Source organism: Panthera onca, chromosome C1, assembly GCF_046562875.1.
Source record: "Panthera onca isolate mPanOnc1 chromosome C1, mPanOnc1 haplotype 2, whole genome shotgun sequence".
Classification (NCBI taxonomy): Eukaryota; Metazoa; Chordata; class Mammalia; order Carnivora; family Felidae; genus Panthera; species Panthera onca.
This window is the reverse complement of record NC_138346.1, coordinates 201,725,441-201,748,882: the sequence shown is the minus strand read 5'-3', so window position 1 is coordinate 201,748,882 and position 23,442 is coordinate 201,725,441. Positions and strand designations below refer to the sequence as shown.

Sequence of the window (23,442 nt, the reverse complement as noted above, 5' to 3'; positions counted from 1 at the left end):
CACAGCGATGGGGGAGGGCCGGAGCTGGAGCCAGAAGGAAAGGGAGGGGAAAGAAGAGGGAGGGGAGGGGAGGGGAGGGGGCTGCCCGCGGGGGGTTGGGTCATTGTCTTTTAGAATTTGGGAGCCTTTGAAAAGCCGTGGGCCCTCCCACCGCTATTGTGCTGGGGAAGATGTAGCAGCCTCTTCTCCGAGCCACCCCTTTGCCTCCGGACTTCTCTGGGGCCAGCAGCCACCCGACCAGGGGCCCGGGGCCGCGGGCTCAGCCGACTACCATGGGCTCTGTGTCAAACCAGCAGTTCGCAGGTTCGAGCTCGGGACTTACTGGGGACACCTTAGGCTTCAGGGGCGCCCAGGATCCACATAAAAGGGAGGTTGGGAAATGTCCCCCAGCCTGGCCGAAGGACCCTAAGTCTGTGCGGCCTCCTGCTTCAGGGGCCATTTCTGGAGCAAGGAACCCTGGTGTCCCAGCGGCGTGCACGCCGAGGCTACGGGGGCGGGCGGCCAGAAGAGGAGGGGCCTGTCCGGCCAGCTATCCCCGGGCAACATGTTGTGGGAAGAGGAGCAAAACTTTTGGGGCAACACTGGCTTCAGTGGAAGCTTGGGGAGCGCGGGAGGCGGCCAGGACAGGTCTTTCCTCGCCAGCTTCTTGGTAGCTACAGCCACCTGGGTGCACACCCGTGGGCTGGACACTCGGGTCTCCCTGCTGGGTCTCGAGAGGGCCCTCCCGATTCCGTGGCCCCCCCAGTTGAGCGCCCTCCCAACCTCCAGGTGGCTGCGCCAAGGCGCCGGAGGAGGCGCCGGAGGACGCCGCCCGGGCGGCCGAGGAGCCGCAGCTGCTGCACGGTGCCGGCATCTGTAAGTGGTTCAACGTGCGCATGGGGTTCGGCTTCCTGTCCATGACCGCCCGCGCCGGGGTCGCGCTTGACCCCCCAGTGGATGTCTTTGTGCACCAGGTGAGACCGATTCTGGCAACTTTGCCGGGGGAAGGGGATGTTGGCGCGCATATTCAAGGTTGGGCGGACGGACTCGGCTGTTGGATTGAGGGAAACCGTGGGATCTCATTGTGCGCTGGCACCCCGGTTCTGAGTCCCCATTAATTCCAACGGGATGGGGGGCGGGCAGAGCCGATTATCAGCACGCCCACCCCCTTCCCGGAACCCCTCTGGCTTACCACGTGTCTGTTACCTCTTTCCCCTGGGAAGGGGGCAGGGGGCAGGGAGGTGACCCCATGTGGCAGAAACTAAGGTTGTATTGTGCTTGCCGGTGGGGGGAGGGCCAGCAGGCCGGCCAGGGAAGCACATGCCGGTTCTGAGCAGGGCCCTGAGCGCCCAGCGTCTTTCACTAACATGTGAATGGAGCTCCCTGGCGGGAGAGAGGCAGGCGAACCACTCTAGGATCAAACAGGGGTAAAGCTGAAAAGTCAGCTAGTTTCCAGCACCCAGGTGGTCACGCAAAACTAAAGCCCTGATGCCCGAGTGAGTTTGGCAGATCCTTGAAGAATCTGTTTGGGGGCCTGAAACCTCTTCAGAGTACCCGCCTCTGGCACACAGTTCGCCTACTGGGCTTTTGCCGTCCACTTCTTCCAGGAAGGAAAACCTAAGGAGCCCAGGCCTTAGACTCCTGGTCCAGGCTGGGAGGGAGTTAGGTCACAACCCCAAGTTCTCAGTTAAAGCAAGGCAGCCCAGTGGGGGTGAAATTCAGTGTCGCAGGGCAGGGGGTGGAGGGAGGCTAGCCTCTGGACCTATTCTCTGCTTGGCATTTATGGCCCCAGACAGCCATTGATTGCTGTCCTAACATTCCGGCCTCAAACAAGGAGCCAGAGACTTCAGGTTTCCCTCCTCCCTGGCTTCCTCTTCCTCTCACCCTCTCCTAAATATCTTAGAAGTGTCCCAGAGGTCCTGGGACACCAGCCACCCATAACAACCACATAAAGGAAGTTGCTGCTGGTGTCCCTTCCACCTTTGGAGGTTTCATGTTGGACCTGGGAAGGAGAAATTGATGATCTCAGGTCCAGTAGGTTGACACCCAGGCCGGGCAGGGAGGGGTTACTTCGGGGAGGTTGGCTTTAGGAGCTGAGGGGGAGGGGAAAGGAGGATGTGGGGATTAAGGGTTGGAGCCTGAGGGATGGTATTCTGGAGGGGGAGGGGTGAAGAAGGGAGATCCTGGGTGGACTGGTCCGAGGCAGCGGGGAAGTCTCCCGAGCATGGCCTTCAATGAGGACACAGAGTGGGGGGAAACAAGGGAGATATGGGATGCAGGGAGGCACTTAATGTTGGGTACCTTGGAGTCACTGGACTACTCGAACATCTGCTGGGAGGGTATACAGCAGGATGCTTAGCCACCTCTTTGCTGTGTCCTCGACCTCCCCCCCAGTCTTAACGCCCCCCCCCCCCATCAGACAACTAGTTCTGGCTAGTGGCTTTGCCCCCCTCCCTGTCTCATTTACATATGTGAATGATAACCCTCAGGAAGTAATTGTGGGAGAATGCAGGGAATTGGCCTCTTTAGATCTATTAAATCACTTTATTACAGGAACCAGCTTTGAATGGCCCTCCTCAGCGGGGTAGCCAGCTCTCCCACTCTTCCATTTATCTGATCACAAAGAGATTAAAATCTCTTGGTCTGGAGATGGACTGGACAGCTTCCCCAACTTTGGGAGGCTTGGAGTAAAAGAGACCCCAAATTTTCTTGCCTCCCTTCCAAAGGCTGCTGAATAGGATCTGGGAGGAATGTAGCCCCTCATCATCTGGGTTTCCTTGGTGATATCCAAAGCCCAAGGAAGGTGTTCCCGAACAAATGAATCTGTGCCTCAGTCCACTTAACCTTAGGATCAAAAGCAAGTGGAAAATATTGGATGGCATAGAGGAAAGCAGGGACCTTCAGGTTTTGGGGAGGGGAGCCTGCGCCATGCTCCTTCAGATGGGTTAGCTGGGAGATAACCTGGACTTGGGGATCTTGGAATGTCCAAGGACATTCCACAGTGGAATAAGTTATCAAGAGGGAGTGGGGCTGGGATAAGGACTGGAGAATTTTAGTCCCCTAACACCCTCCACGAAACAGTCCTAGAAGGACAATGACTGGAAGTTCCCTGAGCCTATGGAGCAAGCGCCGGAGCTTGGGGTGATCTCAAAACTCTATGGTAGCGGTTAGACTGGTGATTACAATCCCTGCACTTGAGGAATGTGAAATATCTCTTGGGGGCTCTACTGGAGAAGAATTAAGTAGATGAAGGATGATCCCTAAAAATTTTTCTAGGGAAGGAAAATGTTCCCAGTGTGTGCATGGGGGGTAAGGCACTCTCTTCAGCAAGAAAACCTCCCCTCCTTTGGCTGCTGGTGGTGGGTACCTCGGAGCCTAATGTGGTGAGAAGGATAATTGTCCTAAGATAAACATCTGCCTGGAGGGAGGATCGGGAAGCCCCTTTCTAAGAAAAGAGGAAGAAGGGGGGAAAGCAATTTAACATTTTCCTTTCCAAGGCTGGGCTTATTTGGTTCCCGACACACTCTTCTTTCTCAAATGCATTATGCACCCCCAGCAGTGGATAAGTAGGAAAGAAAACTTGCCCTTCCCCTTAAAGGGGAAAAAAAGAAAAAGGTGAAGAGATTTCTCTAAACAATCCTTTTATTCAGACACAGATTTTCAGATCTAGAACTCTCTGCTTGTCCCCAGGGTTAGGTGAGTTTATGAATCCTAATATTGGCAGATGGCCAGCCCTTAAACCGAGGTTTCTCAACCTCAACACTGTTGACATATTCTGAGAAGGATAACTCTTTGTTCAGAGCATCCCTCGGTTGTGACAACCCAAAATGTCTCCAGACATTGCCAAATGCCCCCTGGGAGGCAAAACCCCCCTCAATTGAGAAACGCAGTTCTACAGGGAACGGAGGTGCAAGAAAGCACTAAACTATTTTCCTAAGATTCACTAAGAATTTTGAAATCTTAATAGCCATTTTAAGAGTTTTGGTTTAACTCATGTTTCCTGTGGCTCAACTCCCAAACCCCCAAGACTGGTAGAAATTTGAAAACAAGAAAAGTCCTCCCTGCTTCTACAGCTGCTCAGAACCCAAATATGTTTAAAATGGCTTCCCAGCTAAAATACTGTATTGGAAGGCCTGGAGGCAAAAGAAGATCCCAAATCGGACCGAGGGACCGAGTTTGGGTCAGGAGAAAAAATTTCAATACAGAGAAACTGGAAACAGCTGAAGCCACGTGGCTTGCTTTTTCTGAAAAGGATGAGTGGGAGAGAGCGACCTCAGGCAGGATCTGGATTAAGAATCTTCTGGATGGGGTGGGGAGGGGAGAATGTAGAGGGAGCTTTCTTCCCACCTGGTTTATAACCTTGTTGGTGCCTCTGATTACTCACCTCATATCTAGTTAGTGATGTGCTGGTCTTATCTCCTCCTCTGACCTATAAGCTCTTTGAAGAAAGGGACTAGCTGTCTAGTTTCCTAGTATGGACTTGGTGGGCAGAAGGAACTAATACGAAGAAGTAAGGAGTTCCTGAATTGGGAGGACAAGTTTGGGGTCCTGGTCAGTAGAGGTCTTCCTCCAGAGAGAAAGACTGGACATAATAAGGGAGGGAGTGTTACTGTTCTTTCTCTGAACTGATGTCTAGAATAGGGCTGGGCGCTTCATGCAGCACGAACTGGAGTGAATGTCAAAAGTGTTGAGACCCAGATAGGACTCTCTAATTTTTGCTCATGGACTGGAAGCCACAGGTTTGGTGGTCATTTGTTAGTTTTTCATTTTCACCTTAATAGGAAAGAAATGAGACTAAAGTAAGTGAATCATTTTGATTTTCAGAAAGTTGGTAGAGTTTGAGCATTATGGAATCTTCTTGGGTCCTTTCTGAAAAGCCATGCTTTCTTGACCGTGGCCCAAGTAAAGGCTGTGCCACCATCCTGAGCAAGTTTTCAATAGAAGAAACTTGGAACCTTTTTAGCTGGTGACACGGCCTTGCCCCGGAAGTGGTTTTTTAGTGACTTTCCCCAGGGCAGGGTTGTTTCTTGAACATTCCTAACCAAACTATCACCAGGTCCTCACCCTACTAGAATTCCCTGTTATATTTGGGGGAAACTGCTCTAGGCAAAACCACCACCCCTCCCTTCTTCCTGCAAGCTGGAGTAACAATTACTATCTATATTAAGTCTGGGGTCAGGAGGTACGGGAGAGGAAGAGAGAATTTTCAGGAACAGTATGAAATTTGTACAGATTCATTTTAAATGATCTCAGCTTGGAGTTAAATTAATTCAGACAGGAAATCAAAGTCCAAGAAGAGTTCGTGGCTTTTGTAAATGGCAGAGAACATAAGAACAATTGGGTTTCTGGCTTTAAAACTCCAGGACCCTTTCTTCTGCACCCTTTGAGTGGGTGGGGACCTGGTGAGAAGTCAGCGCCCTATCCTTGAAAGTTCAGTCCCCTTAACTGCTTCCTGAGGACCGAGGATGCCTGCCCTAAGAAGCTGGGGAGATAAATCTCTGGTTCACAGTTCAAAACCAAGCAACTCTCCTCTCCAGTCTCCCTCCAGCTGCCTTTATGCTGACAGCTGATGAGCAGCACCATCTGGTGGAGAACTCCAGGCAGTAACTGGTAGTCCTGGCTGTGTCTGAGCAGAGGTGACTGGTGGGGGTTGTCTCTGCTGGCAGCCTTTGGTTCCAGACAGATCTCTTTCCTCAACCCTCCCTGACATATCATCAAATAAACTGCTTCTGGTAGAACCGGTTGGTTTCCTAGCCCCTACCAAACCCTACCTTCAGGAATGAAGCCCAGGTAGGACTATGGGGACAATTCGGGACTGAGTCATTTCTTCCATCTGCTTCCTTTACTTCTATGTGGGTATCAGAAAGTTTTAATATCTACATCTAACATGTTTATTTACAAATATGACTTGCATTATACTGCATAGCACTGGCTGTAGGGTCAGGCTGATGGCGATCAGTGCATTGAATTTGGAGAACGCTTTACTTCTCTGCTTCCATGACCAGCTGTAATATGGGGTCATAATGAGGCCTATCTGACAGACTTGATATGAAGGTTCAATGCATTACAACATGTGATGTGCTTAGAGCTCTCCTTAGCCTATAGTAAGCTTAGATGAATATCAGCAGTTTGGGGTGGTGGACAACTTGGTTTATTCCACAAATATTTGTGTATGGCTAGGCACTTGGAACTGAATGGATAGACACTCACTCGACAGTCTGGAGCTGGAATGGGCCTGAGTGATGCAGAAAAACCAGGAATGCAACCTTTGATCGCTGGGACCAAAGCAAGTTTCCCCCAAATTCTGCCTTGCCACTTATGTAGAAAGGAGCGATGTGACTAAAACCGGGCAATGTTGGGAGCTGGTTATCATGAAGTCTGATCCCCGGCTTTTGCAAATGATTAAAGAACCAGCATGTGTCTGACTTCCACAGAGCAAGTTGTGGGAAACTCGGGTTCCTGTGTGCTTTTCACAACACCATGTTCCCTAAGCTCTTTCGTATCAGCCACTGCTGAAGCCAGCGGTCGATGCTGGATGGAGTATCTGATACGGGAAATGGTGGTGGAGGCCGTGGTGAGGTATTAAGGAAGCAGAAGGTCGAAGTATTTAACTGGCCTAAGTCCTTCCCTGCCATCCAAAAAAAGAAAGGTCTCCTTGCAACTGTTTTCTGTCTGATTAAATGCCATCCTCCCCTGCGGAGTGGGCTCCTTGTGGGCTGCCTGCCCTCCTGCCTTGAACAAATTGGGTGAGGAAGATAGGAAGGAAGCCTGCTTCCCCCACCAACCTTGAAAATAATTTACCTGAATAAATGGCCCTCATTTGGGTTCCCGCATAGAGGATTTGACCGAAGGTAACATAGAGGGGTTCCTGTGTCCTCCTATCCCTGGAAGCCTGGGATGGCAGGGCAGGGAGAAGTGAGGATGCCTGCTGGCGGTGACTTTGGCCAACCCAGCAGGCTTGACTGGAAGAAAGGTGTCTCTATCCATTTCTCTCAGTGACCATAACCCCATTATGGAGAGGAAGGAACTGATGAATGTGGGGTAGGGGGGAGTCGGGGGAGCCGGGGAAGCTACAGCCTCTGGAACTCCAGGAATCTGACCACCAGAACCAACCAGTGTCAACTCTTTGTTTCCTGGGGCTGGGCTCTATTCGGGGAGCTCAAGCTTTGCCCCTCCCCCCCCCCCCAGGCCTTTTCTTTTTTGGAGGGGATGGGGAGAGGGGCAGGGCCCTGCTTTGTGTGTGGTTGGGGGTGGGGTGGGGGTGGTAACAAGAATTTCAGGCTCCTTTCTGATGCTGGCCCTGTGAGGCCAGCTCAGTGGGGCTGCACGGCGATTACCTATCTGATAAGAGAGGAATTCAAACTATGTGTTGTAGAAAGGGGCAGGGTGGGGGGGGGGGTGCAGGGAGCCACCCCTGCAGACCACCAGTCTAAATCTCGACTGGCTGCGGTAAGGTCCCTGCAGGGTTACATTCTTAAATTTGACAGTCTTAAATAAACCTCAAATCCTCCAGTGATGGAGTGGGTGACCTGAGAGGACCAGTCAGTTTCGTATTGCCCCCACTGGTATTCTCTTGTTCTCACAGCGAGCCTAGGAGGTGTAGATGGGTATAAAAACCCATCTGAGTTTCCACAGTTAGCACTAAAAACCCGAGTTAAAATTTTGAGCCTCTTGACACTCCGTTCTCACTGTTACCCTGCCCTGATCCAGTCTGAAGAGGTTGATGATAATTGCCACTCACTGAGGATTTATGTGTGATAGGCTATGTGTTAACTACTCTTCATGCATAAAACCTCATAGGGCCACCATAAAATTAATACTTGCTCCATTTTATAGGTTAGCACAGAAAGGAGGAAACAGGCCTCAGACTCCAAACCCTTGTTCTTAATCACTTATCTGCTGAATCACAGCTGGAACTAGGAGTGTCCCGGCCTCCGAGTCCACTAGGCAAATGGGAGGACCTGGGATTGTACCTCCTGACAACTGGTTTATCCCAGCTGAATGAGACCAGGCATATCTGCCTTCAAATCAAGGTCGATTCTGTGCAACAGGAAAGGGGAAAGGGCCCTTCACCTTTCTGCCGTGTTTTTAGTTCCTGCCTTAATGCTCTGCCCCTTGCCTCACATCAGCGTTGGGGGAGGGGAGAGGTCATCACGTCCCCTGGCTGTTCCTGGGGGAATAAAAAGGAAGGGAAAGGATATTCCTATGGTGGAACCGGTGGACAAAAGCTACAGATAATACATGAAATATTTGCTGAGCACATTCCCGATGTTTCCATGCCCACATAATCTTCATTAGAGGCCTAGATGGGTAACTTACTGTTCCCCCAATTCTCTGAAGGATCTGAGGTCCAGACCTGCATGATTGACTAAGGTCATGCAGCCAAAAATTGGTACAACCAGCATTTTGTGAACTCTACGGTGTGTCTGGCACTCAGCCCTATGCTCTTTTATCCAATTACCTCCATGGAATCTTTGTCTTAAGCAATGCCATCTAAATTAAAACAACAATGTCCACGATTGAGAAAGTGGGGATCCAGGCTGGCTAAAGAGCATGTCTCACCTAAGTCCCAGTTTGAAATATTCCTCCTACCAACCACCACCTGCGTAATATAAGAGTGCTACTTATTCATGTTCCCTCACGTCAAGACTAGGTGCACAGTGATCCCTTTTGCTTCTCTGATCCCTATTTTCTACGACTACACCTTGTTGACATTTGACACACTCTTTGGATATTTTACTCTAATGGAGTAAGCTATAATGAAGTCTATTCTGGGGAGAGGCTGTCACTTCCACTAATGTGTTGCTGTTGATGCATTAAGTGGCAAGGTAGAATGGACTGTGAGCTTTGAATCGGGACCCTGGGTTCTTCTGACCCGTTTATTGCCTCTCAACTAGCTATGTGATAACTCCCTATTTTGGGGAAGGCTGCCAGGCTCTCTGCAAGTGTCGATATTTTTAAATTTTGATATCAACATGTAGTCTATTAATGGGGTTGTTCCAAACACGCTAGATCTTTTTTCCTTCACCGGTATGACCTGGTCGTCTTTCCAAGTCAGACAATTCAGATTTACCTCTTGGTTCATTAATTCGTCCAAAAATGTATTAGGCATTATATTCTGTGATTCTTTTTTTCTTACTGATTTATAGTAGCTTTTTATAGTTTTATCAGTCTATCTGTCTTGACTTGTACAGGTTGTTCCGTACTTTAACATTTTGATATTTAATTTCTCTGGAATGTAGCTTGCATACAAGTGCTATAAAAGTGTAGAATTCTGCCTTGGTAGCTAAAACAGATAGGTAATTTTCTTGACGGTATTGAACTGTTGCCCTTCCCTGTTGATTTCTCTATATATACTTGAACCTCCTAGTGGGCTTTCCCTTATAAACTTACTGATTCATCAGCTTTGGTCATACTGTCTTTTTCCCTTTAACTTGCCAGTAACATCGTGTCTTAATCATAGGTTACAGGTATCAAGCACCATTATCACTAAATATTTCAGTGTGTGTTTTTAAAACTCAGGTCATTGTCTTTCACAATCTCAGTGCAAAGATCAAAATCTGGGGGGCACCTGGGTGGCTCAGTCGGTTGAGCGTCCGACTTCGGCTCACGTCATGATCTCACGGTTCGTGCATTCCAGCCCCGCGCTGGCTCTGTGCTGACAGCTCAGAGCCTGGAGCCTGCTTTGGATTCTGTGTTTCCCTCTCTCTCTGCCCCTCCCCGCTCACGCGCGCTCTCTTTCTCTCTCTCTCTCTCTCAAAACAAAAACAAAAATTAAAAAAAAAAAAGAGAGAGAGAGAGACAGGGTGTGAGCAGGGGAGGAACAGAGAGAGAAGGAGACACAGAATACGAAGCAGGCTCCAGGCTCTGCGCTGTCAGCACAGACCCCGACGCGGGGCTCGAATCCACGAACTGCGAGATCATGACCTGAGCCAAAGTCAGCCGCTCAGCCTTCTGAGCCACCTATCTTTTTTTTTTTTTTTTTTTTTTTTAACTCTACACCCAGCATGGGGCTTGAACTCACAACTCTGAGATAAGAGTTGCATCCTCCGCTGACCCAGCCAGCCAGGCACCACTATTTGTTGATTTCTCGTAACTGTTACATTTAAGAATTTTCCATCTGTTCTACTTTTGTCTAAATGAGAAGAGCTGCAAAAAAGTTATGGCATCTGTTTATGTAATGATTATTCTTTGTTAATGTAACATGGATTGCTTGTTCTTAATTGTGGTAGCTCTTTGAGTGGATAATTTCTAACTGATAACACGGAAATAGTATCACACTTGTACCTTAAAGAACGCGTGTATGCAGTTTTTTGGTGGAAGAATGGAGACTAACATTAAAATCTACCATGTTTCCCTTCCCCAGAGCAAGCTGCACATGGAGGGCTTCCGGAGCCTGAAGGAGGGTGAGGCCGTGGAGTTCACCTTTAAGAAGTCTGCTAAGGGCCTGGAATCTATCCGGGTCACGGGCCCCGGTGGGGTGTTCTGTATTGGGAGCGAGAGGCGGCCCAAAGGGAAGAACATGCAGAAGCGCAGATCAAAGGGAGACAGGTATGGACGGGAAGGTGGCTGGACTAGGGAGAGTTCTCCCAATCTAGCCCCTTTCTTGGGCCAGGATGCCAAAGACACAATGAATGAAGCCTGCAGTCCCTGGCAACGTGTGGGTGTTTGGCGTTTCTGCCTTAGGGTATGGGAGATGAGGAAAGGGCTGTAGGTGAGAAGGGCACTTAATTATTTCAGAAGCAAAGAAGATCACAGATGGGAAAGTATAAGTGATGGGAACAAGATGGTGGATGTACCTGTTGCTTCTTCACTAGGTCTCCAAGTGGCTAGTTTCTTTGGTCTTTGCTCTGTGCTGGAGCAGGTCATATAGTTGCCTGGCTCCTTTAATTTTCTCTCTTTTTAGTGAATGACCGGTACAGTTTCTTAAGCGTATGGTAGTGTCTTCCCTATCTCGTGAATTGCGGTTCCCAGTTGGGGTCCATGACTTCCCGTCCTTGATTATTTCAGAATTTTCAAGTGGACATAAATCTGAAGATCCCATCTAGACAATTACAGATTAGGGAAGAACTTAGAGGTATCTAGTCCTAGTCCTAAGTCTTCCTTTTGTAAGTGAGGAAATTGGTTTCCAGGGAGGAGAGTGAGTATAGTAACTGATCAGAGCCCAGGTGTCCTCACTCAGAGGAAGGCTTCTGCTCTGGCTCCTTTCTCAACTTTACCATCCTGCTTTGTACTAGGTGCTACAACTGTGGAGGTCTAGACCACCATGCCAAGGAATGCAAGCTGCCACCCCAGCCTAAGAAGTGCCACTTCTGCCAGAGCATCAGCCACATGGTGGCCTCGTGTCCACTGAAAGCCCAGCAGGCCCCCAGCTCACAGGGAAAGCCAGCCTACTTTCGGGAGGAAGAAGAAGAAGAGATCCATAGCCCTGCCCTGCTCCCAGAGGCCCAGAATTGAGCTACAGTGGGTGGGGGCTATGCTTTTGTGATCAGGAAGTTTTGAGGAGCAGGCATCAATCGGCAGAGTGGAGAAAGTGGGGACAGGGTGGGTAGGGGGCAGCTGGCGCTGCCATGTGTCTCAGGCCGGGGTCCACAGCATCACCCCCTCTTCCTTCTTGGCAGGGTAGGGGGAAGGGGTGAGGCAAATGAACTCCAACCATGCTCTATCCAAATGCTTGTGAGCGTGTTCTGGGGAAAATCTCTCCCCGTGTGCTTTAGCTGAGTCTCCGCCCCCCCAGATCTCCAGCTTCTGAAAGTGGTCTGGATAGGGAAGTTGTTTTCCTTTCAAAGAAGGATATGTAGTAATAATTTTTCCCATGCCAGAATGTAAAGATCAAGCATGAGACCAGATTGATGGGCCCAACCCACGGAGCACTACTTTCTGTGGGAGGGAATCTCTCAAGGGTAAGGCAGGGTTTTTTCCACAACTTGTCCCCTACCCCGCTCTTGGGATAAGATGCTGAGAACTCTCCCGAGCAATGGGATTGTTGGGGGAACAGCTGCAGACCTGCTGTTCCTAAGCTTACTCTCACCCCATTCTGGGCCGATAGAATTTTATTTATTTGCTCCCTTGGATGACCGCACCTTGGGCCCCACTTTCTCCAGGATGCCAACTGCACTAGCTGTGTGCGAATGACGTATCTTGTGCATTTTAACTTTTTTTTTTTTTCGTAATATAAATGTTCTGGTTTTGTACTTTTGTGTATTTTAATCTTAAGGCCCTCGTTCCTGCACTGTGTTCTCAGGTACATGAGCGATCTCAGGGATAAGTCGGCAGCAGCTTCAGGTCTGCACGGCAGGAATACTGTTTGTTTTATCATCAGGGAGAACAACTATTTGGAGTGCATAGCCTATTGAACTACCTCATTTTTGCCAAATAGAACTGGCTTTTCTGCCATAGTGTCCTCTTAAAAACCCCTCCGCCTTCAATGTTCCATGGGAGACTAGGTTTTAGCTCAGTTGCCCCCATGACTTGATCTCTTTCTACCGGAAGATTGGAAATTGGTCCGAACAGGAAAAGGTGGTACAGGAAGGTTTGAAGAGGCTGCACCGAGCCAAAAGGTGCAGAGCCAAAGCCAAGGTTAGGAGAGGGCTGTCTATAAGTAAAGGATTTCTGTTCCAGACTTCTAATCCCAGGGCACGGGACTCACTTTACATACCAGATCCATCCTTCACTGGATTGGGCTAGGCCTACCATGCACAACAGGGTGTATGTGAGTGTGTGTGTGTGTGTGTGTGTGTGTGTGTGTGTGTGTGAGTGTGTGTGTGTGTGTTAAAAAAAAAAAGAGTTGGTAAGAATAGCTTTAAGAACAATACCTCTGTACCCATCTTGAGCTGCCCAGGGATGGGTGTATGAAGCAAAGGCTAAATTTCTCAACTTTTGTAACTTCTGGGCTTTTCTTATTGGCTTCCAGAGAGACCATAAGCCATGGCGTTGTGGTGCCCAGAGCCAGTGTCCTGCCCTGCTGTAGCAGTGATTAATGTCGTGGTAGCTAAAGGAGAAAAGGTTTCGTTTACATGCTGTGAGATCACCACAAACCTACCTCACTGTGTTGAAACGGGGCAAATGCAATAGAACGCATTGGGTGATGTGTGTCTGATCCTGGGTTCTTGTCTCCTCCAATCGCTGCTCCCCCCCCCCCCTCCACTGCTAGTTATATCGTATTTGTCTGGGTTTTGTAGGACTTCACGAATAGCTGATTGGGTGATTGCTAGGTGGTCTGGTTTGTGTAAATATAAAGTGTTGGTCTTCTCCATGTTCTTTTGGGGTTTTATTGTTTACAAACTTCTTTTTGTATTGAGAAAAATAGCCAAAGCATCTTTGACAAAAGGTTCTGCACCAGGAAGAGAATCTGGAACATAGCTTGGTGACCCCTCTTAAAGTGTGGTGGTCTTGAACCATCCTTTCTTTTGTGTTTCCTTCCCCTATTTCCTATTTTGGACCAGATCTTCTATTCTAAAAACTTGACTCCTACCCTATCCCCCTCCCCAAAACAGCCCCCCTCCCACATATACCTTTAAACCCTGAAAAAGCTATAAACACTCCATCCCTTGTTCCTAATATCTTGTGTCAAGACCATTCCTTGATGTGATTCATAGCAATACACTTGTATTTGAATGGATCAACCCTACTAATCTTAGGGTAGAGAGAAGCAAAAGCAATGAGGGGGGCCTTCCATGTAGAAATAGGGTCTGGAGACCAAGAAAGGGAAGATGAATGTATAATCCAAGTCACTCAGGAACTTTTATGCAGGTGCAAGAAACTTATGTCAAAGTGGCCACAAGATTGTTTAATAGGAGACGAACGAATGTAACTCCATGTTTACTGCTAGAAACCAAAGCTTTGTGTGAAATCTTGAACTTATGGGGGTGGGTTGGGGTAGGAAAGCTTGTACCTATCTGTTCTTTCCCTGATCCCTTCCCCTCATTTCTGAACTGCAGGAGACTGAGCCCCCTTGGGCTTTAGTGACTCCATCTCTGGGGGGTGTTTATGTGGTTGATTTTGCTGTGCCGGGTACTTCCTTTCCCCACTTGCTATTGTTTTGTAATACACATGCTGACCCTTTTCCCTTCTCTTTTTACCCTGGGAAAATCCAATGAATAAATAAAAAGTTATTGGTACTGAAACTGTCCTCTTGTTGGATATTTAGGGTGTTTTTCTTCCATAATTCCCACCTTCTTGGATTGGGACTCAGAAGTCACAGAAGAACCATTAAGTTTCCTGTTCAGCCATTTTGTTAGAAATGAATCCTGAAAATTCAGTCCTCTTAGCACCTCATTACAGTGGATTTTTGTTTCTAGTTAAGGCCTCTTGTCCTTTTCCTTGGAAGCTGCCACATTCAAGAGGGGATTAGGAGCTTGGCATGCATAAGAATGGGGTTGCCTGTGCCACTGGCTGGGATGAAAGGATGGGGCCATGGCTTGGGGCATGAGACCCTAATACTTTCTCCCCTGCTCCTCAAAGCCTTTTACAAATCTTAATTAATTAACCCCCTGTAGCACCCCAGGGAGGGGAATATGTGGAACTAGGGAAATTGAGGCCAGAGGAAGTAACACTGATTAGCTATACAAAAACGTTAACATTTTATTGGAGTGCAAGTGTGCTAGCCTTCTAATGAACATTGTATTTTAAAACATCTAGTTCCCCCACCCCCAAGGGAAGGATTTAAGAAGAAAAAAACTTGCTTGGAGGCATGCCATTTACTACACAAAGCGCACAGAAACAGCAGAACAAGGCCAAGAAATTACATATCCACTCCAGAGATTTCACGCCCAAAAGTCAAAGCTGACCATGGAAGCTGCTAAAAGTAGCAAACTATTACAGGGCTTCAGTAAATGGTCTTCTGCAAAACTGAAGTAATCAGCTAGGCTGAAACTTAACTCCCAGGATGCAAAGCAGGAAGGATGGAAAAGCTTAAGACTATTCATGGGTGGGTTACTCATCTCTAGGGCTTTCTTTGATCATGTGTGTTAAAAGTAACCCTTTCATCAGACACATGATGAACTGGGAGTTACCAGTGCAGTAACTCTTCCTTACCTTGTTCCTCGGATGAGATTACAAAGTGAGAAACTACAAGGTTCTTTGGAAATTGTAAAGTTGGGGTTTTTGTTTTCCCTGCTTTTCTAATTTTCAGAAAACAACTCAGTTCCTTTTGTGAGTGCTCAAATTCCTGCAACAGTTTTCCTTAAAGGTTTGGTACGGAGCTTAATGCCTATGATTTTTCTATCAAGGTTAATCGATGGCCTCTCAGTTATTTTATTAGTCGTTCTTAGAGCAGAGCTTTCTGGCCTCAACCCCATTTTGAGTTGCTCTGGGTAGGTCCTGAATCTGAAAATCTTAAAATATGAGTGCTTTAAATCAGCACAAAATGGATTGATAGTAATTGGGTCTGTGAAACTGACTAGAACTAGGAATTTGCCAAATGATTAAAATCCACTAAACAAAACTGCAAACAGTAAATACAGGATTTGAAAGACTTGGGCCAGGTCTCTAGGCCTTCCAGCGTGCGGGACACCGCCCAAACTCATTCCTCAGCAGTCCTAAACTGCCACCAGCGGCTGTAACGCCCTTGCGCTTCGGCATGGGGATCCCCGAATTCTCGCTCTTTAGGGGAGCCCGCCCGAGGCCTCCCTATCTGCGGAGAGATACAGACCTCCCCGCTCCCGGAGGCGATCTCAGCCCCGCCTTTCCCGGCCGGGTCCCCAAGCACGTGGCCCGGAACCCGCCCGCCCCACTCGGTCACGTGAGCGCAGCTCTTCCCTGCCCCGCCTCCGGGAGTGCGACTTTTGGCCGGAACGTTAGCACCGCCCCTCCCCCAAGCCCGCAGGCGCAGGGCCCGACGCCGCCCATTGGGTGGCGGGAGGGGGCGTGTTCCAGCGCCCGGCGATGACATATTCTTCCAGCGCCACGTCGTGAGGAAGTGTCGAGCCACTGGAGCAGTCGGAAGGTTCCGGGTGGAGTGGAGCAGGTGCTGGGTTTAAGCGGTGAGCGAGAGAGGAGAGAGGTGACTGAGCGGGACGGGGGGTGGGGGGCGGCTGTGGGAGAAACAAAGGGGCTAGTGGAGGAGATGATTGAGGGAATGATAATGGGGAGACCTCTGAGGTTGGAGGTGTCGGGTGCAACCCCTGAAGGGGTTGGTGTGTTGGAACGCAGAATGAGAAACGGTCTCTGGGAGGATGGAGAAGGAAGAAGCGGGGAAGGATCAGGATGCAGGCACTGTGGTGTGGCAGGAAGGCGACTTGGATGTCCGAGAAAAGTCGGTGCAGTTTCCAAGGAAAAGAGGATAGCAGCAACGTCCACCAAGCCAGAACTAGAGAAAGGCCTCTACCCCAAAGGTCTCATTCGCTATAAACTCTGGGTGGTGAAGAGTTATAGGCTTAGACCAGTGTCTTTGGATCCTAATGCTGGCTACTCTGCACAGTCATCTGAAGCTGTTTGCAAGCTTTGGTGATTTGTTCTCTTTCTTGTTTATCCAAGGTTACCGGGCTGGTGTCTTCTTGTTCTGGGCTCATCCTCTGCCAGGGCAGGAGCTATGTCATGGATCAAGGAAGGAGAGTTGTCACTTTGGGAGCGGTTCTGTGCCAACATCATAAAGGTGAGCACCAGTTGGCCTGCCTGTTAGTTGGGTAATCTTGTGTCAAAACCTGTTATTAACATGGAGTAGTAATCCATGATGTTAAGTGGAATTTAGCAATGGAACCGAAGAGTCTGAATTGAAAGGTAACTTCCAGGTCTACGTTTCTGGCAGGTAATTGTCCTAATTTTCATGCTTTCAAGAACCCCAGGACCTCCCAATATCATAGACTGTTAGGTCTTCCTTACAGTTTGAAGTTTGTTACTTGGAACTTTGATCTATTTTTCCTTGTACTGTTCTCTGGATGTAGATAGAATAATCTTTCCTTGATGTGGCAGTAGAGAATGATGGGTAAGAGTTTGGGCTCTAGAGACAGACAAACAGACCAAAAGTCCCAGTGTATCATGTATTAACCCTGTGACTTTATATAGTTGTTTTGGATGAAAGGAAACATAACACCAAAAATAGCACTCTGTCTAGCAGTTCTTAATTACTGCTATTACTGGGGCTGTTTTCAGCCATTTGAGGACTATGATCATTCCAGTTTCTACACCCCCTTACTTCCCCAAATCTTGCCTCTGCTTCTTCTCTAGGAATCGCAACAATGTTATATTTTGTCCATATAACAGGTTTGAGATTTAAGCCAGCCAGCCTGATTTTTGTCTTTCAACCACAGACTGTCAAGCAGTGGGTAGCAGTGAATTTATGAGTCAGCAAAGCCTCCCCCCCCCCCCCCCCCCCCGCTCCCCTCCCCCCCACATACACACTCAAACACACATGCCAAGTGATCTCAAGCAGGCAAGCAAGTAGAAAGTATCTTTTTGGGAACTACTGCAGTCACTTGTTGGGAAGAACAAACTACATGATTTGACTGGAAAAAAAAATTTTTTTTTTTTTTAATTCTACATGTAGAGGACAAAAGCCAAAACTGTTGGAGAGGTGCAAAGGAAGCAGTCAGTGAAGAGGCCCTAAGGCCAGTGAAATTAGGCTAAGGAGTGAATTTTTGCTGTGATAGACAACTAAAGGCTGCTATACGCCAGATAAGAAGTTTTGTTGGCCCCCAAAATGTCTTTTTTGTTTGCTTTGAAATGGCTCTTGACATTTACATTTTGATACAAGTCCTGATGCTTGGCTTCTCTTATGTAATTGGAAGATCAGTGACGTTGGGCCCCCATTCCTGTGTGGCAGCGATTGGATCGAGTGGATTCCTCTTTTCTGTGGAGGATACCCTTGCACTGGACCACAGCCATCAATATCGTTCCTGTGCCTGCCAGGTGGAGACACGAAACCAAAGTGGTGGTCAGGAGCATGTGGTTAAAAATGAGTTCTAAAAGCATACGGACCTCCGTGTGAATTCCCACTTTGCCTTTTCTTAGCTGTGCGACTTGTGGAAGTCACTTGACCTCTCTGAGACTTTTTTTTCCCACCTGTGAAATGAAGACACTGCTATTTACTTTATAGGTTTATATGAAAAAAAAAAAAACAAAAAAACTTAGATGAAGTATAAAAAGCCTAGCATAGTACTTGACGTATAGTAAGTGCTCCATATAAATAAATACATGCATAAGTAAAAGTGCTTAATACCCATTTATTGAGCCAAAGCACAGAATATCCAGTTCCCTTCCTCAGGGGGCTTTTATCATAGAACTCAAGCCTATCAGCTTGGGGTTTCGTGGCTCTCTGTGCCGATCATTTGTCTTCTCACTTCCCAGGCAGGCCCAGTGCCGAAACACGTTGCCTTTATAATGGATGGAAACCGTCGCTACGCCAAGAAGTGCCAAGTAGAGCGGCAGGAAGGCCACTCACAGGGCTTCAACAAGCTGGCTGAGGTGAGTGTGGGTGGCCGGGAACGGTCTATGGAGAACTGGACTGTAGCTAGAAAATCAGGTGCTGAGTTTGCTGTGGTTTGACAGTATTTTTTTTATAGCTCTTTATCACTTGCTTGCTTGTTATGGGTCTCATATCAGCATTAACAGAAATCAAATTACAGAGTGAATCATCACAAAATATTAGAAACAAGAACAAAATTGACTTCCCTTACACCTTAGTGTATCAATAGTTTATAGTTTTCTGGGCCTCATCCCAGTCCTTGTAATATGTTCTAACGTGACTTAACATTTATAAAAATGACATATGTATCTTCAGTAACCTTGTTTTACACGAGATTTTGGCAAGTCCTTTTCTAGGTGTATATACATAGGTTTTCTACCTATATGTTTTAATGCCTGTGGAATATTTTATCATAAGGATCTGACATAAGTTGTTTAGCTGTTCCACTATTACCAGACATTATAACAGTTCATTTTTTTTAATAATTTTTTTTTAAGCTTACTTGTTTTGACAGAGAGAGAAGGAGAGAGAGAGAATCCCAAACAGGCTCCACGCTGTCAGCACAGAGCCCGATGCGGGGCTCGAACTCACGAACCGTGAGATCATGACCTGAGCCAAAACCAAGAGTCAGATGCTTAACTGACATAGCCACCCAGGCGCCCCTTAAACAGTTCAATTTTAGAATAAATTTTTGAAGTGACATTTCTGGAACAAAGGTAGGGTGACTATACCTATCCTGATTTGCCTGAGGCCTTTTAGTGCTTACACTAGGAAAAGTGCCAGACAGCCCGAGTCACCACTCTAAGCAAAGGTCATGGGCATTTTACAGTTATGTTTGTTTTTTGTTTTTTGTTTTTGAGCGAGCACAGCAGGGGAAGGGGAGAGAGAGAGGGAGAGAGGATCCTAAATGGGCTCTGTGCTGACAGCAGCGAGCCCGATGTGGAGCTTGAACTCATGAACTGTGAGATCATGACCTGAACGGAAGTCGGTCGCTCAACCGACTGAGCCACCCACGTGCCCCGTTTTACAGTTTTAATACCTGTTGTAAATTGGAAAACGTTAAATTTAACAAGAAGAATGGAATATTGTCTGTTGTTGTGAAGCTGACTTTAAGAAGAATGGAAATATGGTCTGGATAGACCTCAGCTTCCCAGCACAAGAACATGGCCTGATGCCAGAGCATTGATCTTTTTGGCCTTGAGTGAGTGGCTGTGGGGCTCCCTAACACGCTGAGGTGGTCTTCTGGTTTGCTGACCCCAGCTTCTCTTTTGCGACTAAGTAAGAGGCAGATTTGCCTAGCGCCGAGGAGCTTACGGTCTGGAGTCGCTCAGAACTCATTGTAACCCTTGCTCTGCCGCTTCTGGGCGCTGTGGCCTGCAGCAGGTTACACAGCTTCCCTTTGCCTCAGTTTCTTCGTCAGTAAAATGAGAACAGCAGTAATCTCTACCTCCAGAGATGATGTGAGGAATAAACAAAATGGCACAGTGAAAAGCACGTAGCACAGGACTTAGCATAAAGGCAGCGCTCAAAAAGTTGAAGTTGTGATTATTAACAGCTATATTGACTCCAGTCAGTGGTAGGTTCTGATCCAGATGTGCCAGCCGAAGGGTGGCTTCCCTGTAAGGTGTGTAGAGCCTGAGCCTGTTCCGGTGTGAAGCTCTCACAGGTCATTTTCTCAAGGTGGCAACGAATTTCATGTATGTGTGTTAAGGGATTAGAAAGGCAGCTCTTCTGCTTTGTTTCTTCTTCAAGTTCAGTTCTGATTGAATGTCTGTGTCCCCTATGGAGACAGGCTCCCTGTTTCAACACTGCCGTTCTCAGCTCTAGTCCGCTCTCTGCCCTTAGTGGCTCTGGATTAGAGCAGCCCCAGGGGCCTGGCTTCACATAGGAGTTTCACTTCTCTTTTCACTGAAGTATAATTTCATCTGGTGAAATGCACAGAATGGGGGGGGGGGTGTGGTTGACAGTTGCATTTACCTGTCTAATCTGTACCCCTGTCAAGACAGAACATTTCCACCTCTCCAGAAAGTTCCCTTGTGCCCCTCCCTTCCCAGTCAAACCCTGTCCCACTTCCTCTTCCCCTCTTCAGGCAACCACTGTTCTGATTTCTGTCACTAGAGTTGAGGTCTTGCTGTTCTAGAACTTCACAGAACGGACTCGTATATTAGGGCTGTGGCCTTCTGACACATTTCATCTACTGTCTGAGCCTCAGGTTTTCTCATCTATAAAGTAAGCATGAAAACAGTCATGACATTCTCAAGGGGCTGTTGGGAGAATCGAATGAAATAATGAATGCGAAAACCCTTTGCAGACTTCACTGCTACACGGCTGTGCACTTGCTGCCTGTATTCTTAGAACTCATCAGCCTCTCAGTCTAATGGAATAATGAAGTTGTGCCGAGAATAATAAAACCTGGTGTTTTATATCGGTCTTCAGCCACCTTGCAAGGGATGGACTGTGCTCCTGTTTTACAGATAAGGAGACTGAGGCCCACAGAGGTTAAATGATTTGCCTACAGTCACATAGCAAGCGCATGGTGGAGTCTGAGACTAGAACCTAGAACTCTCTCGGTGAAGAGTTCTTTCCAGTAAACCAACAATACCAGCATAGCACTCCTCACTAAGTTCACATTTTTCATATTCTCAAGTGGTGGCTTTCTACTTACTTGGTTTGCTATTCTGACAGAAACACTGGTGTTGTCCTAGCTTTACCTGGTTTGGGGAGGAGAAGAGTCTGCCTCTCACCTCCAACACTGAGTCGGGGCGGAGGCATCTCTTATTTCCCTTCCTTGTATCCTAGCTCCTTGCCTTCTCCCTCTCAGACTCTGCGCTGGTGTTTGAACCTGGGCATCCTAGAGGTGACGGTCTACGCGTTCAGCATTGAGAACTTCAAACGCTCCAAGAGTGAGGTAGACGGGCTAATGGATCTGGCCCGGCAGAAGTTCAGCCGCTTGATGGAAGAACAGTAAGATGCCATGGGATGGGGGAGTGTGTTCTTACACCACCTCCAGCCCCACACTGACCCTCAACGCTCTTACCTGAGGCTTATTTAGGGACCTCTAAACCCTTTTAATGTTAGTCAGGTCTCTCTCTCTCTCTCTTTTTTTTTTATGTTCATTTATTTTATTTTGAGAGAGAAAGAGTGTGTAGAGGAGAGGCAGAGAGAGAGAGAGAGAGAGAGGGAGAGAGAATCTCCAAACATCTTCATGCTGTCAATGCAGAGCCTGATGTGGGGCTCGATCTCACAAACTACAAGATCAAGACCTAAGCTGAAACAAAGAGTCAGACGCTTAACTGACTGAGCCACCCAGGCACCCCAGTCAGGTCTCTTTGATGGCAAGCTAGTTTTTCTCCACCACCACCACCACCACCCCCTTTTTTAAAGGGGGCATTTAATTATCTGAGGATATAGAGGTATTTCACAGAATGCAAGGATGAGTATAGCCAGCCTCAGGCAAAACTGAAACCAGGAATTGAAATCCATTAGATAGCGCCTCTTCCTTCTCTCTGCATTCCACCTTTCTCTGCTTCAAGACAGCAGCCCAGAATGAACTAAAGCCCTTAATTAATACCCCACTTGCATCAGATTTCTACCCCATGACCGATAAACCGTGATCAGGGAGTAGCATGAGAGAAACATTGAAAAAGTCCTTTTCTGCCACGTAGTCATCCCTGAAAAGTTACTATATTGCTGTGCATGTTCTCTTGGAAGGGACAGATGATGTCTAAGAGGCCTTTACCGGGAAGAGTCAGTACAATTCTTAGCTGTCATGAAGTTTAAGCTTACTTAGGGAGCAATGCCAGACAGGGGCAGAGAAGAAGTTTGATGGAGATTATCTGCTTGAAAGCATGGAAGCCTTTCCAGCCAGGACTGTCCCAGAATCTTCATAACAGCCCTTTTCTGCCCAGCTCCTCCCATACCAAGACCAGGGAGAGAATAGAGAGAATAGAGAGCCTAGAGGAGCAGTGGAGCTGGGCCTAAACAGTTTTGTCATCTCTGTCCCTGTCTGGGTCTGGTGGTGGGAGGGTGGCGGGCTTCTCTGTCCATATTGGATGATGAGATTCAGCCAGAGACATTGCTTCCTGGTCCCCAGCAGAGCCCGTGTGGCTCAGAGTTCCCACCCAAGGGGCTGGGGTGGTTCAGATTCTTCTGTTATTCACACTAATTTCACCTTTAAAAAAATTTTTTTTAAGTTTACTCATTTTTGAGGGGGGAGAGAACAGAGAGTGAGCAGGGGAGGGGCAGAGAGAGAGGGAGACACAGAATCCAAAGCGGACTCCAGGCTCTGAGCTGGCAGCACAGAGCCTGGTGTAGGGCTCGATCTCATGGATCGTGAGATCATGACCTGAGCCGAAGTTGGACGCTTAACCTACTGAGCCACACGGAATTAGGTGTCCCTAATTTCACCTTTTTAAAGTGCTTATACTATGTGTCAGGTCCTGAGCCTAACATGTATTCTCATTTCATATTCACATTATCCTATGAGACAAATATTATCATCCCAATTGTAGCGAGGAGGAAAGTAAAAACCAGAGAAGCTTAGGTTTGCCTGCTGGGTCACACAGCTATTGGATAGGCGGAGCCAAGACAGACAAGATCTTTCCAACTCCAGAGCTGAGCTGTGGTCTACTACGCTGACGTCCGAAACACAGGAAGTAATCTTACAGTTCCTGAAAGATCAAAATACACGGAGGTAGAGGAGTTACTGAGGTCACTGTCTTCATTCAGCAGTAGAGGAAACAGTCTTAGGTTCTAAAGTCCTGGACAGAACAAGAAGAGATTTTAACAGTGGCTTTCCAACAATGTGCCCCAGAATCTCAGAGTTCTGAGCAGTGGGTATACAAAGAAGCCAGAGGGAATAGGGCACAGGGTGCCGTTTGGCATTTTACTTGTCGTATATATTGGGCTTCTGAGTAACACTTATTATGAAGAAAGAGCTCTTAGCGAAAAGAAGGTTGGGAAAACCACTGACCTAATTCAGTTTCATCAGTTGGGAAACAACCCTAGAATGAACAGAGGTGAAAGACTTGCCCATGGTCACGGCAAGCTCACGGCAGAAC

At 47.7% G+C, this 23,442-nt stretch overlaps 2 protein-coding genes across 4 annotated transcripts in view; both read left to right on the top strand.

Moving 5' to 3' along the window:
* Positions 1-272: 272 nt before the first annotated feature.
* On the top strand, positions 273-11,564 carry LIN28A (lin-28 RNA binding posttranscriptional regulator A). The gene is made up of 4 exons (XM_060626475.1): positions 273-303; positions 769-953; positions 10,346-10,530; positions 11,217-11,564. Exons 1-4 carry the CDS (start codon positions 273-275, stop codon positions 11,434-11,436), a joined length of 621 nt encoding a protein of 206 aa, XP_060482458.1. The 3' UTR covers positions 11,437-11,564.
* Positions 11,565-15,839: 4,275 nt separating this feature from the next.
* Positions 15,840-23,442, top strand: part of DHDDS (dehydrodolichyl diphosphate synthase subunit) — a 33,829-nt gene continuing 26,226 nt past the window's right edge. For 2 of the 3 annotated variants that reach the window (XM_060624453.3, XM_060624451.3), the window contains exons 1-4: positions 15,840-15,962; positions 16,456-16,573; positions 18,265-18,381; positions 21,204-21,346. In XM_060624453.3, coding sequence (XP_060480436.1) covers positions 16,511-16,573; positions 18,265-18,381; positions 21,204-21,346 — 323 coding nt within the window. In that variant the 5' untranslated portion in view covers positions 15,840-15,962; positions 16,456-16,510. Of the gene's footprint in view, positions 15,983-16,455; positions 16,574-18,264; positions 18,382-21,203; positions 21,347-23,442 lie in introns of all 3 variants that reach the window. The other variant, XM_060624452.3, reaches the window with a different exon arrangement.